We start from the raw sequence: 15,712 nt of genomic DNA, 5'->3' as shown, positions 1-15,712 counted from the left end.
TTCAGCTATGAGGGTGTTTTAAGTGATGGTCAATCCCACTATTCATTGTTAGAAGAATAGCCCAAGAGTTGGTGGTGGATGGTGATGGCTAGCTGCCTTCCCTCTAATCTTACACTGCTATATTAGAGATGGCTAGCACAGATAGCCCTTGTTTAGCTTTGCGAGAAATTAAAAAACAAACATAAACAATCTCAATTAAATCAATCAGTGCTTGTGTTTAGATTCATATGGGAGACCAAAGGCAATACTATCAAATGGATATTGATATCACGTGATCATTAGCATGCACTTATTGCTGTGAAAGAAAATAAATATACACTGGTGCTTCAATTATCCCTGCTTGATGGCTTAGCACTAAATGACTGTATTAGAAAGTTAAGTATGAGCCATCAGCTCATGTTGATTATGTCCCTGCTCTTTGTACACTTCCTAAATGGAGGACTAGATCTCCTCATAGAGAATTGACATAATTGAAGAAGTCATTTGAAATAAAGCATCTGATGGGTATGAGGACAGATGTTAACCATTGCTTTTGGATATCATTCTAAGTCTAGTAGCCAAGCTGACCAGACATGTGATTTGATATTTGATACAATGTCTCCTGAGACAACCAGTTTTTTCCTGAAAAACATATTAATTCCATCAGTAAACCTTGACAGTTACTGCTGGACTTCAGCCTCAAAAAATCATTCCCTTTATTGATCAGTTTAAACCAGAAATTTATATTGACCCTCGAAAGACTAGCATTCTTTGTGAAGGTAGAGTTTTTTTCTCCAGCCATCTACCCTAGTTGACCTTAATTATTTGGTCACGCTTGATTTCTCAAATTTCAGCTTTTCAGCTTCTTTTATTTTCAGTTGTTTTTACGGGAATACAGAATATTTATAGCTTGGTTAACTTTGTTTAATTAGTAATTTAAAACACAGTATACAGAAACACACAAAATACACATTAAGATTTGTTAAATATTTCACTCAACTTCAATTGTTATCAGCTGTTGTATGCTGCACAGAAATATGTTCAGGTTGTATTGGGGGTGTCACCCAGTTATGAATAATTCTCTTCTCTATATATAGTTGGTATATTCAGTTTGTTTTAACAAAGGCTTTTTTGCGATAATTCCAAAGCATAGATTTGTACCAATTTTTGACTAATTTTTCACTTTTTTTGATGATAGGGTGCAAATGTACTTGCATGTCTATAGCAGAAAAGGTGCTGCAATTTAGGAACTACCGTGTTTCTCCGAAAATAAGACGGGGCTTATATTAATTTTCACTCCAAAATATGACACTAGGGCTTATTTTCGGGGGATGTCTTATTTTGATATATTAAAAAAATGAAGTTACAAAGTAAAACTATTAAACTAACCATTTAAAATAAACTATTATTAAACTATTAAACTAACTGATTAATACTTAAACAAACTAATTAACTAACTATTAAACTAATTAATAAATTAATTTTTTTTATTTCTTTCTTCTTCCTGCCACTCTTAACTAGGGCTTATTTTAAGGGTAGGGCTTATATTAAAACTATCCCCAAAAATCACACTAGGTCTTATTTTATGGGTAGGTCTTATTATCGGAGAAACACGGTAGTTCAGTTATTAAATTCAACCAAAATGAGGATGGGCAATCAAAAGAGGAAGTATTGTAGGAGAAAAACTGAAATTGGAGAAATCAAGCCTGACCAATTGACTGAACCACCAACACTTGGCTTTTATTATTATGACGAGTCTTATAATTTTCATGATAATGTGGTTAAACAATAGTAGAAAAGCTATAATTTAAAACAATAAACTTAAAAATATTGAAAATTGTTATTTAGATTAAACTAATGCCTCAACTATCCATTGTTTCTGTTATACACAATTTTTTGCTTTCCTCAGATTAGCAGGGATAATGTTGCTTGTTTTATCTTGGTAGTAATTTTGGTTTTATATCTCACAGTTCTCTTTAGGGCTTGTGAAACAACCAGGTGCTCAGAAACTTTTCTTTCTCTTCAACCCCTTTCATGGAATTAAAGTTTGGTTCAAATTGGAATGAATAAAGATAACACGTGGTGGGTGTGATATATATTGGAACATTTGCGATAAATTTGGCATTGAATAACATAATTGTCCATTGATCAGGTGGGTGTTACAAACTGTTGTAAATTAAATTTATATTACACAATATTTGGGAAATCTGTAGAAAGGTACAACAAAAATAGAAAGAGAAGAAAAGGAGAGATGACTTAGCTCCACAATGATGGCAGTTTGAGCACTGGCTAGGTGATCCTTGGGTGGCTACAGAGGCCAGGGCTGTACTGAGGTAGTGAAATCCAGGATTTACAAACTTAGAGGTATTGAACTGTAGTTGAAAGTGATTGACTAGAATATAACTTTAGATTACATCATTAACATAAAAATTAAGTTTAACTTTATGCTTTAATTTTTTAACTTTACCTCATACGGCATGCACCTTTTCAGGGCAGGGATCACAGGAGCCAACAATTTAAGACCTAAGGAAGGTAAATTTATAAAAGAAGCAAGAAAGATTGGCTAAAATTGTCCTGAAAGAGTGGGTTGTCATACTCATAGGAGTAGTTGTAGGATACTGGGTCTGTCAGTTAGTTTAGCTTGATATTGGTCATTCATGGAAGTATTGCCCAAAGGCAAAGAGGTCTTATTACAGTGTCTAAGGGCTGAACTTCAGATTGTTCTTTGATTTGAGTTCTCTTGGGAACACAAGTCTAGGTTTCTTAATTAGTTGCCGAGATGGGCATGGTGGCTGTAGAGACATGTTTTGTCAGAACAAGGGTCTGTACTGCTTAGGTCATGGAAAGGATTATCTTATCTTGAGGTTTCTAGATGCCTTTGAACACTGCATGGCCAATTGGTTAGAGCACTTAGCTCGACATATGAGAGTTGTGGGTTCAAATCCCCATCATACCAAACATGTTTACTCTTTTAGTGATGGGAGCATTATTATGTGACATTCAATCTCACTATTCATTGGTAAAAGAGTAGCTCAAGAGTTGGCAGTGGGTAGTGATGACTAGCTGCCATCCCTCTAGTCTTTCACTGCTAAATTAGGGATGGCTAGTGGAGATGGCCCTTGTGTAGTTTTGCACAAAATTCAAAACTAAATCAAAACCTGGGTGCCTTTATTACACTTGTTGGATGTTTTGGTCTGGACACTATTGTTGTTATTGGTCTGGGTAGTATTATCCTTGACCTGAGAAGTGAATAAAACAATATTATTGTTTGGTGGAACTACAGTTAACGTGAGGATTCTTGGAATTGAAGGTTGCTGTATAACATGCTTGCTGGTTTTACTGAACTGTAGAGGTGATTGATAGCAGGGACGTTGGGCTCTGAAGTAGAAAAACTGAAAAACAACTGTTTGTTAAAATATATTTTTATGGAGGTGACTACCACCTTCATAAACTGGGTGGGAGACCTGTAGCACAAGATCAGCTCTGGTAGACAGCATGAAGTTTGGATTTAGTGGCTGCTTTGAGCGAATGTTGGGTATCTACTGGAGAGATAGAAGAATGGATATCACCGAGGAAGACAGAAGAAAGATTAGTTGAGTTTATAGTAATGGAACACCTGACATTGATATCATTGTTCCAAGTTTTGCATACATAATTAAGGTCAGCTAGGGTAGAGGGCTGGAGAAAAAATTATACCTTCACAAAGGATTCTAGTCTTTCGAGGGTCAATAAAAATTCCTGGTTTAAACTGGTCAATAAAGGGAATGATTTGTTGAGGCTGAAGTCCAGCAGTAACCTGTCAAGGTTTACTGGTGGAATCAACATGCTTTTCAGGAAAGAACTGGTTGTCTCAGGAGACATTGTAGCAGATATCAAATCTCATGTCTGGTCAGCTTGGCTACTAGTCTTAGAATGATATCCAAGATTTATGCTAGCTTTCAAAAATTAATAAGTTCATTGGCTGAAGTACCTACCCATGAAACTTGAGACATGGGTTTAACTTTAAATCCACAGTTTATACCATGCCTGAATTATTAAGGCACGTCTCTTGTTTGTTCTATCTGTAAAATGGTTCCTATTTATTACTTGTAAATGTTATTTTTTTTATGAAACTTAGAAAATGTATTAAAAAGGAATCAATTAATTTAGATAACATTAGTCTAGATGTTAACACTTCTACAATCCAAATTTACAAAGTTATACTTATTTTTTTCCTTTCAAAGTTGCATGGAAATAAGTTTGAATGTTAAAATAAAATATGATTTTAGAAAACTGTGTACAATACCCATTTAAAATATATATACATACACACACACATACATACATTTATGTGTAAAAATATACAAGTTTAAAGATACAGCCACAATATGTACAGTTAAAACCAAGACTTAAAGACCTGAATAACTTACATGATGAATACCAGGTATACCTGGAACCTTGAATTTCCATGAGGCAACTCCACACAGAGATATTGTGTGACCACTGTCTCCATGATAGGCATTTCTAGCAAGGAAAACAAAGTGCAATAATAACTATTTAACAAACTGGATAACAAGCTTAGTCTAAATTCATTGTCATATCAATAGGACTCATAACCTATCTTCTCTGAGTTATGATCTAGAAACTACCTTTGTATCACATTCTTAGCCTAATAAACAAATAAATAATCACAGAGATTGTGCAGCAGTTGCTAACTGATAATACATTATACATGTTATAGATATGATTGATGAACTATAGAGTGCAATTATTTGACATTACTGAATGGTGGAATTACCTAAAGCTGGTAAAACCTCTTGACAACTGGCAAATTTAATGTTACATTGTGCTTCTTATTTCTTTTGAATATTTTAAAATCTTATCTGCCAAGTAGTTAAAAATAATAAATTATTAGCACCAATGCTACATATTCTTTAAAACCTACAAAAATATAAGTTCACCATGATGAGTACTTTGAATAAAATATTTAAAAAAACAGCATACACTTTGATTTATTTCATTCTTTACAAGGCACACATTACCATAAATACTGCATTAGTTTTTGTTGTTTTAACCAGTTTTATCTTTTTGGTTTTATCTGGGCCTGGCTGGCATGCCAAGCAGCATAAGGCGTGCGACTTGTAATCCGAGGGTCGTGGGTTCGCGCCCGCGTTGCGCTAAACATGCTCACCCTCCCAGCCGTGGGGGCATATAATGCGACGGTCAATCCCACTATTCGTTGGTAAAAGAGTAGCCCAAGAGTTGGCAGTGGGTGGTGATGACTAGCTGCCTTCCCTCTAGTCTTACACTGCTAAATTAGGGACGGCTAGTACAGATAGCCCTCGAGTAGCTTTGTGCGAAATTCCAAAAATAAACAATCAAGCAAACTGGTTTTATCTATGACAGTTTGGAGAACAACAAAAAAATAATTTGTTGTTTAGACAGAGTATTTTTCTTAATACTTTGTAAGCTTGAAATAAAAGATTAAAAACCCTACAGATTAAATAAATCAATTATAAGATAGAAATCCAATCTATGACTTATTACAACTTTGATAGATACCTTTTTAGCATTCAACATTAAAGCATTTGCAAGCAAAGGATAGTTCAGAGATAGTGAATCAATATAACTTTCCTTGTTAGAGTAAAAGATTTATGGAATAACTTTGAAAAATTAGCTGAAAAAGATGTACCTGAGAGATATGATGTCTGTAGCTCCAGTATACAATCTTGCCATTAGTATTGCTAAGTCATTTGCTTCTGATCCACTATTACAGAAGAAACAAACCTGAAACAATTGTATCTTTTTGTAAGAAAAGTAGAAATATTTAAAAAGCTTATGCGACCTTTCATTTTCAAGCATGTAGCTTGTATACTTTCATTACTTCCACATTGTATAATGATGTTTGTTATATTTTGATAATATACTATATTTTTGCTATGACACCTCTAAATGTCTAAAAGACTCATATAATTTATTCTAATACTCCAACCTAAATAAATGAATCTTTAATAGTTGTTCCGAACAAACAGAATTTTCTCAAAACAGTAAAGAAAACAATCACCTTTTAACAACTTACAGGAAAAATGATGTTTGTAAAGTTGCAGCTTTGGTTACGTGAGGGCTTAAAATATACAAAATATTTTGACTTTAATCAAAAGAGTTTATATTTTTCATGACCATAATGTTTATTTACCTTCAGGTTCCCAGGTAAACGTTCAGTCAGCTTCTCAGCATACTCATGAATTCTTGGATGCATGTAAATGTTTGTAGTATGCCATAATTTATCCATTTGTTCTCGAGCTGCTTGATTAATTTTTCTGTATGTATGTAACAAAAACATTAAAATATCTTAATAGACAATCAACTATATTGTATCTTATATACATTTACAGAAGAAAAATTATCATCAGAAATTGTGTTTAACTTGTATATTTATAATTTCACTAAATGTTAGTTCCTTTTGTTTAATAAGATGCTGTTTAATGAGATGCTGTCTCAATAAATTTGCTTAGAATACAGTTTTTGTTACATAACCCAATGACTTTCATAATCTAATTGCTGCATGAGTGAAAATTTTTATTGGAAACTTCAATATGTATAATAATTCTTAAACAAGCGTTATTTAAATTGTCTAACAAAGTTCTAACTAACCAGTAACAAAGCTACAACATGTCCAGTTTTAATGCTCATTTTTCATCTCTGTATATAGCTCAATAAATTATACATTAAAGCTAATTTTCTCAGTTAGTCAATTAACTAAGTGATAAATCATTTTTAATATTTTATTAATAAATGATTTGACTAAAGAACACTTACGGGTGACAGTGACCCACACTAACAGTAACAATTCCTCCAAACATATCAAGGTAACGTTTTCCAGTGTGATCCCATATCCATTGCATATGCCCTTGATTAAACATGACTGGCGATTTGTAGTACAAAAACATTGCTGAGCTCAGTCGTTCCTTTCGCACCTTTTTTGCATTATTGTAACTGATACCCTGAAAACCAACATGTAAAATGCTAGTTCTTTAGCAGGAATCTGAGAAATAATAAGCCTTTTCATGGATAATATTACTTTTTGATGATAACTAACTTCAGAATCACAAGGAATTAGACAGAATGTTAAAATACTTCAATAGAGTAAGTTCAATAAAGATAATGAGACCACTGTAATAGAAAAATTGAAATTTCTCAAAAACGTTATAAGAAAGATGGATGTTTAGTCTAAAGAAATTCATCTAATGAATAAGTAGAAAGAAAAACATATTCCACTCGTTATTAAAAATACATTTACTTAGTATTGGACTTTCAGTTGTCAAATATACTGTAATGCAACTCACAGCTAAACAGAGTCTCAATAAAGTAAACCATTGCAGAATCCAAGTTTTAAATTGTATTTCACTACCATAAGTTTTACTTAAAAATGTTTTACTATGTCAGTGCTTCACTTTAATATAAAGCAAATGCTATAGCATTCATTCATAACAAGCATTAACAAACTAACCACCTTATAAGCTCTCACCTAAATGAAAGTGAACGTGAAACTACCCTTTAGATGAACTTTAAGAACTCTCTCTTAAAATCAAGTATGTTTAAGGACATCCAAAAATCACTATAATTCATGTTTTAGCCATCAAAGTTGACTGCAAGAACTTTTCAATTCACACTGCTATTTAAAGTTTCAGGATATTTCACTGGAGACGTATATATGGGTAGTCTTACTGAAGATCCTGAAAAGACTGTGATCGACAGACTCCAACTAACTAGAAGACATCAAGTTATGTTGCAACTGAACAATGAGTGGAGTGTAATTTAAGTAACAACTTATGCTACTACATAAAGGCTTTATGCTAAATACAATTCCATTGCAATGTTATTATGAGTGGAACGATGCATTCTAAAGTTCATCCCCAGATGTTTTGGGAGAAAATGTGACAGTTTTTATTTACCCTGTGATGCATGTTTGCAAAAACATCTAGTGCATTCTTATTTGCTCTATCAAGAAATAAGAAAATATAGCTATTGATATGCATTAGTTACTGTGTGCAGGCTTTATAAGTGCAATATACACTAGTGGAGTAAATATGACAAAAATGGCATAAGATGCTTGCATCTGGCAGAAAGCACAATTTACAACATGGTGATTTAAAAAAATTATGGAAGCAAGTTATATGAACATGGCTTTCTGCTATAGTATATAAACATACTATGCATTTTCTAACTTTTGATTAGCCTCTTCAGGTTAACAAAGAGTTTGCATTAACCATTGCAACAACAATTGACCTTCTGACGATGACCGAAGAAAGTCAAAACGTTGTTTGCTCTACATAAAAAAATTTTCTCAACCCAAACCAGCCGTTTTTACATGTATATTTTTGTCTACAAGTGGGTTTCCTCGTCATCACTGATCAAAGACAAACATTACTAACATCAAGCGTCTACCCCTCGGCGGTGTTTTGGACAGGAATCCGCTGACGTAAATACAGTGTTAAAAGAATGGCCTTCAGATGCTTTTAAAACAGGTCACATTACTATACACTTGCCTGGAGCAAGGTCAACACCCAGAAATTTCGTAATCCGGGGGTTGCACTACTCCGTAGACATAGAAGACAGAAGAACCACTAACAGAACAAAATATAAAATTCATATCAGTAGAACGCAATATTTCAAACATAATAAAAAACCAATAAACTTAATTAAAGTAGTTACAGACAACACTCGGGACATAACACAACTAATAAACAATGGTATCACAATGTGGTATCAAAGATACACTTAAAACAAACTAAAACACCGCCAGTGGTAGTAACACAGTGTTACCAATGCCAAAGGTTTGGACATGTAACAGCAGCATGCCAAGCAACAGCGTGTTGTGTAGGCTGTGAAGATAACCACCACATATCACAATGCACTAAACAAAACCCCAAACAAAAATGCTGCAACTGCGGGGAAGAACACATGGCAAACTATAAAGGATGTCGAAAATATAAATCAATTAAACCACATATATACGAAATTAAGATTCCCAACACGTACAAGTCAACGATACACACAACCCAAGAACAACCAAAACCAACTACCATTCAGAAACCAGAAAACATAACCTGCACCACAAACACACAAGTAAACTCGTATGCTGCAACAGTAAAAAAAAAAACACTACACAGGAAGAACCACCAATAACTAGTGAAGATTTACTCACAATAACTGAAGTCACACACAAAACCACCACAATGAATATTGAAAATACATCGACCGATGTCATTACATCTATTTTCTCTGAAATAATGGCCTAATACACAAACCCAAATAATAAAAACACTTTAATAGACATAATCATTAAAATAATTATGAAAAGCATCCAAAAATACCTACCACAAATCTTAACATATACCATGAACTCTATCAATCATGGATAAATTCACGATACTACACATCAATATCCAGGGTGCTATTGCTTCCAAGAAACATGAGATTGAAGATATAACCAACATCATAAAACCTGATGTCTTTGTAATTAGTGAAACAGGCCTTTATAACCACCATATATTTAAAATAAATCAGACAGGAAAGAAAGGATAAGATGGAATCAAACAGAGGAATTTTATTACTGTATAAAACTGAACTTATAGTTCAGAAAGTAAAAATACCTTCCTCTAATGAATCAGTAGTGACAGACTTAAGAAATCAAAATAACACTGAAGTAACAGTGGCGGGCATTTATTGCTCGTCTAGCAAAGTATTAGATGTCAGTCTATTATATTCTATATATAACCACAATCCCAATATAGTAATTATAGGAGATTTAAATTGTAAACATATCACATGCAACTGTAGATGTACAAACCCTAATGGTAAAATACTTTATAAATTTCTAACCGAAACTAATATGATTCTGTTAAATGATGCAACACGGACACACATCTCGAACGCACATGGAACCAGTGAAATACTGGACTTATGTCTGTGTTCGAATAATATGTGCCGCAAATTCGTAAACTTCTCTGTTGGTCACGATATAGATAGTGACCACCTTCCAGTCTGGTGTATCTTCAATCTCATCCCCCCACTTAAACAACATTAAAGTGAAAGATAAATTAAATTATAAGAAAGCTAATTGGCCACAATTTCAATCATTCATGGACCAAGTTTTACCGATGGAAGTACTAAACTTTGCAGCGAACGCATAGATGCATATAGTGATATAATCTCTGAATGCCTAAAACATGCAGCCAACAGCTCAATACCAAAACAAAAACACTTCACAACAACACACATACGGCAACCACATTAAGAAATAATACACTTAATAAAAGAAAGAAGAAAACTACGCAGACAGTACATACAAAATCAAAATCCAACACTAAAAACACAAATAAACACTATAAGAAATAAAATAAGACATCAAATCCGACAACAAAAACAAGACAGTTGGGAAACCTTCTGCTCACAATTAAATCATAAAACAGCAAAATAATTCTGGACACGCTTGAAAAGATATACCAACACAGGAAAAACAAACAAAGAGTACCCACCACTCGAATACACTAACCTAAAAAAAGCAGAGATATTTAAATAGCACCTAAATAACACGTTCAAAACACACCATGAACCAGACATGAACAGATACTTCTATAGTAAAGTCAATAACTTCATTGAACAGAACAAAATCACATACATGTCAAAATTCCCAGTAAACACATTAATAAAACCAGATAAAACAAGGGACTGGAGCACTCATCAACTGATAAAAGATATAACAGTAACGGAAGTATAAATAGCCATCAAAAACACAAAAAACAAAGCACCTGAAGAAGATGGTATACAAACCATCCTCCTAAAACATGGTACTCAGAAATTATGTGAACACCTAACAGCTCTATTTAACTTATCATTTTCAGTTGGATATATCCACGTTGCTTGGAAATAAGCAGTAATTTTAATGTTCCAGAAAGAAGGAAAGCCAGCAAATAAACCAAATAATTGGCGCCCGATTAATCTAACCAGTTGCATCGGAAAAAATTGAGAAAGAATGATTAGTAACCGTCTATCTAAATACTTACAAGCAAATTCGTAACGGATTTAAAAAAACTAGACAAACTACAGACCACCTAATCAGATTAACAGAAACAATTACAGACACTTTGACAAAAACGAATGCACTGTACCTTGCTTTCTCGACATTGAGTAAACAGTGAATGAATATCCACACATCAACTGAAAGGCAGCATGGACTACAACAAGTAACCAGAAAACAGAAAAAAAGAGAAGTAACCTAAATTATAAAATAACACATAATATAGTAAGCACAAAAGACAGAGTAAACAGACAGAAAGTAATGAAATCAAACAAATATTCGTACTGCCAGTACATAAAACCAACAAAACATGCTTTCTATGACTGTGCATATGTAAAAGTATTTTAGCGGAAGATATCCGACATTTATCATACGAGTTTGATAAGTTACACTACAGTCCTCTTCAATACTCCACTACCTGTAAAGAATAATCAGAAATTCTCCTCCTTTTTGGTGAAAATTTAAGTACCAGATATGGTCCGAAAACGTACAGGAAATCGTTCCAGTGGTGATGAGAAGAATCAGATCAAATACGAGAATTAGGTTAAAAATCGATAAGCATCGATTAACGAACGAAGAATTTAATAAGAGACGGGCCCCGGAAGAGTCGAAAATAATGGAAATGAAAGGCGGATTCATAGATCTCAAATTCTAAATTCACTATGTCGAAGCAAACATCACACGCTGACTTCAAGTGCACGATGAAGGAAGGAACCACGGTAGACCAGCCAACGCTAGAGGTGCAATCCTGGTTAGTGAGAGTGTTTGTGTACTTCACAGGTGTAAATGTTCGGACAAATGGACCGTAATAATAGTGAATTTGACTACACATGTGAAGTTGTATAATGTGTTCCCCAAATGTGTTCACCCCACGATCAACACACGGCAGGAAATCCAGAGACAACTACGACAAAGGAATACTACAGAACAAGAGACATGGAAAAAGGAAACTAAGGTAAGTAATTTCCATAACTTACTTTGTATTGACTGGAGTTGCAGGGTAGGCTGGAGATATGCTCTATCCTCTTCTCACAGTAAGGGTTTAGTTAGAATAGTTAGTGTGTTCTCTAAGCTGAGGGGATGGAGGTAGGATACAGGAGATGGAGTTAGGAAGCCTACCCCTAGGGTACAGACCGTACTCTGAGGCCTGTCGGGTGGCGGACGGTGCTTGCCGGCGGACAGCGCAGGAACGAACCCCTGTGTGGTTAGCTGTCGAGTGGTTATTTCGTCATGCTGGCGGGTATTGGGTACATGGGGATGAGCCCTGAATACTCAGGTCAGTGATGGAAGCCGACTCTTTGGGAAAGAAAAGACCTACATGGTCAAGTACTGACTTGGAGTATGGCGACCACACAAATTTGATAACCCTGCGACCTTCAGATTACGAATTAAGTGTCTTACCCATCTGGGCATGCCGAGCCCATGGTATATAGTATAGAGATTTCAACATGATAATATGATAACCAGACTCTAACTAGGGAAATGCAAAATGGATAATTCAGAAAAGGGAGGCAAGTACCTCCCCTTGCAGACGCCCATAGGGTAATGAAAAAGGTATATGTTAAAAATTACTATCCACTGCTTCCAGCTGTGGGTGTTATAATATGATGGTCAATCTCACTATTCTTAGCTAAAGAGTAGTCCAGAAGGTGGCGGTAGGTGGTACTGATGGCGCAAACACCACTCGATTACTTTAGTACAAATTCAAAACAAATAATTTTTCTATGATAAAACTCCAAATTCTAGTTATCTTTATTTCTCACTTCGAAAACGTGTATAAAGATTATTTTATAAAAACGATCTGTTTCAGTGTTTCTATTTTCCAGCAAGTAGTTCGGAAATTCTTGAAAATACTGAACACAATTATATATTAAAGTAAACGTGAGCCAACGCAAACCCCAGTTTTGTTACATCTAAATTCGCTGGCTATCATAGACATAGCATCGCCGTAGAAAAACATTGTTGAGCGGTCAGATTATTACCAAAGCTAGACAATGTGATACACATACGCGTGTGAAAAGCACACTATCGGCATGCAAAGCTTCCTTTTTCTAGGGGAGTCTTGGCTCCTCCAGAAAAAGTTTGAAAATTTAATGCTACAAGGTTCAACATTGGGCCGTTTTAACTACAAATATTGCGTACACATAATGCAATGTACAGAATTAAAAGAAACAAAATGTTCAAGAGTTGCTACAGTTTTTATTTCCTAGTTGGTCATATATAATTTGCTGCTCATATCACACATCTACATTACTGTGTTAAGACTAGTACCGATGTATTTCTAGACTTAAAAAATGGGCAGGTCTTACCTATGGCCTTTCTTATATTAATGTTATAATTTTCTAAAATACGGAAAAATATGCGTACAAAACTTTACTTACTTTCAAATGTCCACTAATAACAGTTATTTACAAAAAAAAAACATTTTTTTTATTCTAAGTAATATGAAAGTTTTGGTACTTGTGTGTACTAATATACTAAAATAAAAAAACATCAGTTCTTACCTTGTATGGTTGTGGTTGAAAGTCGCATGGTGGCATCTCAGGAATAGGCACTGCACTTGCTTTAACATTATACCCTAAAAATAAATCATATAAAACATGTTCGCCCGTTCGTTTATTAGCTTCTTTTTTTTTTAATTAGTATATTCACATTTCACAACATTCAGTTAATACACAAGTCACAAAATATCCACGATCGACATTTTTTTAACAGAACCCATTCTTATATAAACATTTTTTAACATATTTAGTGTTATATACAACATCAGCATTTCCCAAAGTGTGGTCTGCGACCCGGTACCAGCAATGAAAATAAAATGCCGGTCCGCAGAAAACTAAAAATATTAAATTAATTTTTAACCCTTTCATTACCATCCGCCATTTTTACACTTTCTCTAAGACCTTATTGTATATTAAAGAAAAATGTAATTAAACCAGTTAATATAAACTATATTCTAATCAAATTAATATTTTTAAATACGTTATACTTTAAATTTTAATTTCATATTACTTGGATTTCTTAGTATTTCAACTTAGCAAATACAACACGAAGGACAAATGAAAATTTTTACTTAAGGCTAGAAGGCTATAGAATTGACAAGTTAACGGCTACCTTTATACCTGCAATTCCTCAGGATTTAAGGTGTTCTCACTTTGTGCGATTTAGAGAGCTTAAGATTAAGTTTTACGGCGTTGACAACCTTGAGGTTCTTGTGAAATGCCCTAACTTTAACTTACACGTTAGGTAGACAAGCCCCTCTTGCTGAGTCCAAGCCCATCTTATTCTGTCTGCAGGTAAGCTCAGAGAGGCCCCCCAGTGGCTCAGCGGTATGTCTGAGGACTTACAATGCTAAAAACCAGGTTTCGATACCCGTGGTGAGCAGAGCACAGATAGCCCTTTGTGCAGCTTTGTGCTTAATTCAAAACAACACCAAGATCAGAGAGGGAATTTTGTTTCGCATAAAAAGATCGTTTGTTCATTCAAGTTAACTAGTTTTTAACACCAAAGTTTTAAGAATTTTATTCCAAATGTGTTAAATTTGTTTACTCTGTTAATGTCAATTGAGAGTCATGTGAGACCTGAGTCTCACGTCTAGTAGCGCCAGGTGACAGCAGACAGCTTGCTGGTAGCTGGTGCTAGATGCGCCATTTTGTTCTGAGAAGAGAAAGAATTGTTTGTAACTTAGTTTGTACTAAATAATTTTTTAAGTTGTTCATTTTTAAGAAATCTCCTCTCCGATATCGATAGATGGGTCCTCTGCTAATAAGTCTACTGATTTACAACGCTAAAATCAGGAGTTCGATTCCCTTTGGTGGACTCAGCAGATGGCCCAATGTGGCTTTGCTATAAGAAAACACACACACACACACATCGATAGATGGCTGAAGAAACATACATCACACAAGAAAACCTTGAATGAAACGCAAATGCAGCCTAGTTCTAGTGAAACTTAAGTTACTGAAAATAATAGGCCTGATTATTAGGTTGTCCAGATATAAATGTCGTTTTTGAACTGCGAAGTTTGGAAAAGTATAAATCAGTGTTGTAAAACATGCTTTTATCAAAGTAAGCACCATTTGCTTCAACACACTTTTGCCAACGTGTGACGATGCTATTATGCCTCTGCTGTAGAAATTAGTGTTTCTATGGCCAATGAGTTCCCTGAAAGCTTCTTTTGCAGCTGCCTGGTTTTGAAAGTGTTTATTGTTCAAAAAGTTGTCCAAGTGCTTGAATAAATGAAAATATGTAGGAGAAAGGTCTGGGAAATAAGGTGGATGAGGCAGAGCCTCGATTCCCAATTCGTTCAATTTTTAGAGCGTCATGATTGACACGTGGAGACGAGCATTGTAATGAAGAATAGGGCCCCTTCTATTGACCAGAGCTGGTTGTTTCTCACGCAACTTTCGACGCATTTCGGCCAATTATTTATAGTATTTGTCTACTGTGATTGTTTCCTTTAGATTCAAAACGTTATAGTGAATGATATTTTCATTCAATTGATAACAGTAAAATGTGTATCAAGAACCCTTTTACTGTTGATACAAAAAATGAGGAAGGATTACAACTCAATGAAAGACCGTTTAAGTCAAGCCTCGTTAATTAAGTTTTGGCTGAGCTGTCGTGCTAAGTAACCAAATTTATCAGAAAAAGCAGCGAGATTTATTATGC

The 15,712-nt window shown here is 34.6% G+C and overlaps 1 protein-coding gene and 1 long non-coding RNA gene across 5 annotated transcripts in view; one reads left to right on the top strand and one right to left on the bottom strand.

Annotated features, from left to right (window-relative positions):
- Positions 1 to 15,712, top strand: part of LOC143248261 (uncharacterized) — a 53,679-nt gene that overhangs the window by 16,428 nt on the left and 21,539 nt on the right. For all 4 annotated transcript variants that reach the window (XR_013026854.1, XR_013026859.1, XR_013026857.1 and 1 more), the window contains one exon: positions 7,644 to 11,996. This is a non-coding gene — a long non-coding RNA (uncharacterized LOC143248261). The remainder of the gene's footprint in view (positions 1 to 7,643; positions 11,997 to 15,712) is intronic.
- The window catches only part of LOC143248228 (alanine--glyoxylate aminotransferase 2, mitochondrial), a 29,310-nt gene that overhangs the window by 11,542 nt on the left and 2,056 nt on the right, over positions 1 to 15,712 (bottom strand). Inside the window, exons 2-6 of the mRNA XM_076496656.1 lie at positions 13,546 to 13,619; positions 6,778 to 6,962; positions 6,155 to 6,278; positions 5,651 to 5,745; positions 4,389 to 4,482 (exon numbers count right to left, since the gene is read on the bottom strand). Coding sequence (XP_076352771.1) covers positions 4,389 to 4,482; positions 5,651 to 5,745; positions 6,155 to 6,278; positions 6,778 to 6,962; positions 13,546 to 13,619 — 572 coding nt within the window. The remainder of the gene's footprint in view (positions 1 to 4,388; positions 4,483 to 5,650; positions 5,746 to 6,154; positions 6,279 to 6,777; positions 6,963 to 13,545; positions 13,620 to 15,712) is intronic.

This window comes from Tachypleus tridentatus, chromosome 1, assembly GCF_004210375.1.
Source record: "Tachypleus tridentatus isolate NWPU-2018 chromosome 1, ASM421037v1, whole genome shotgun sequence".
In the NCBI taxonomy this organism is placed as follows: Eukaryota; Metazoa; Arthropoda; class Merostomata; order Xiphosura; family Limulidae; genus Tachypleus; species Tachypleus tridentatus.
This window is presented reverse-complemented; position numbering and strand designations above follow the sequence as displayed.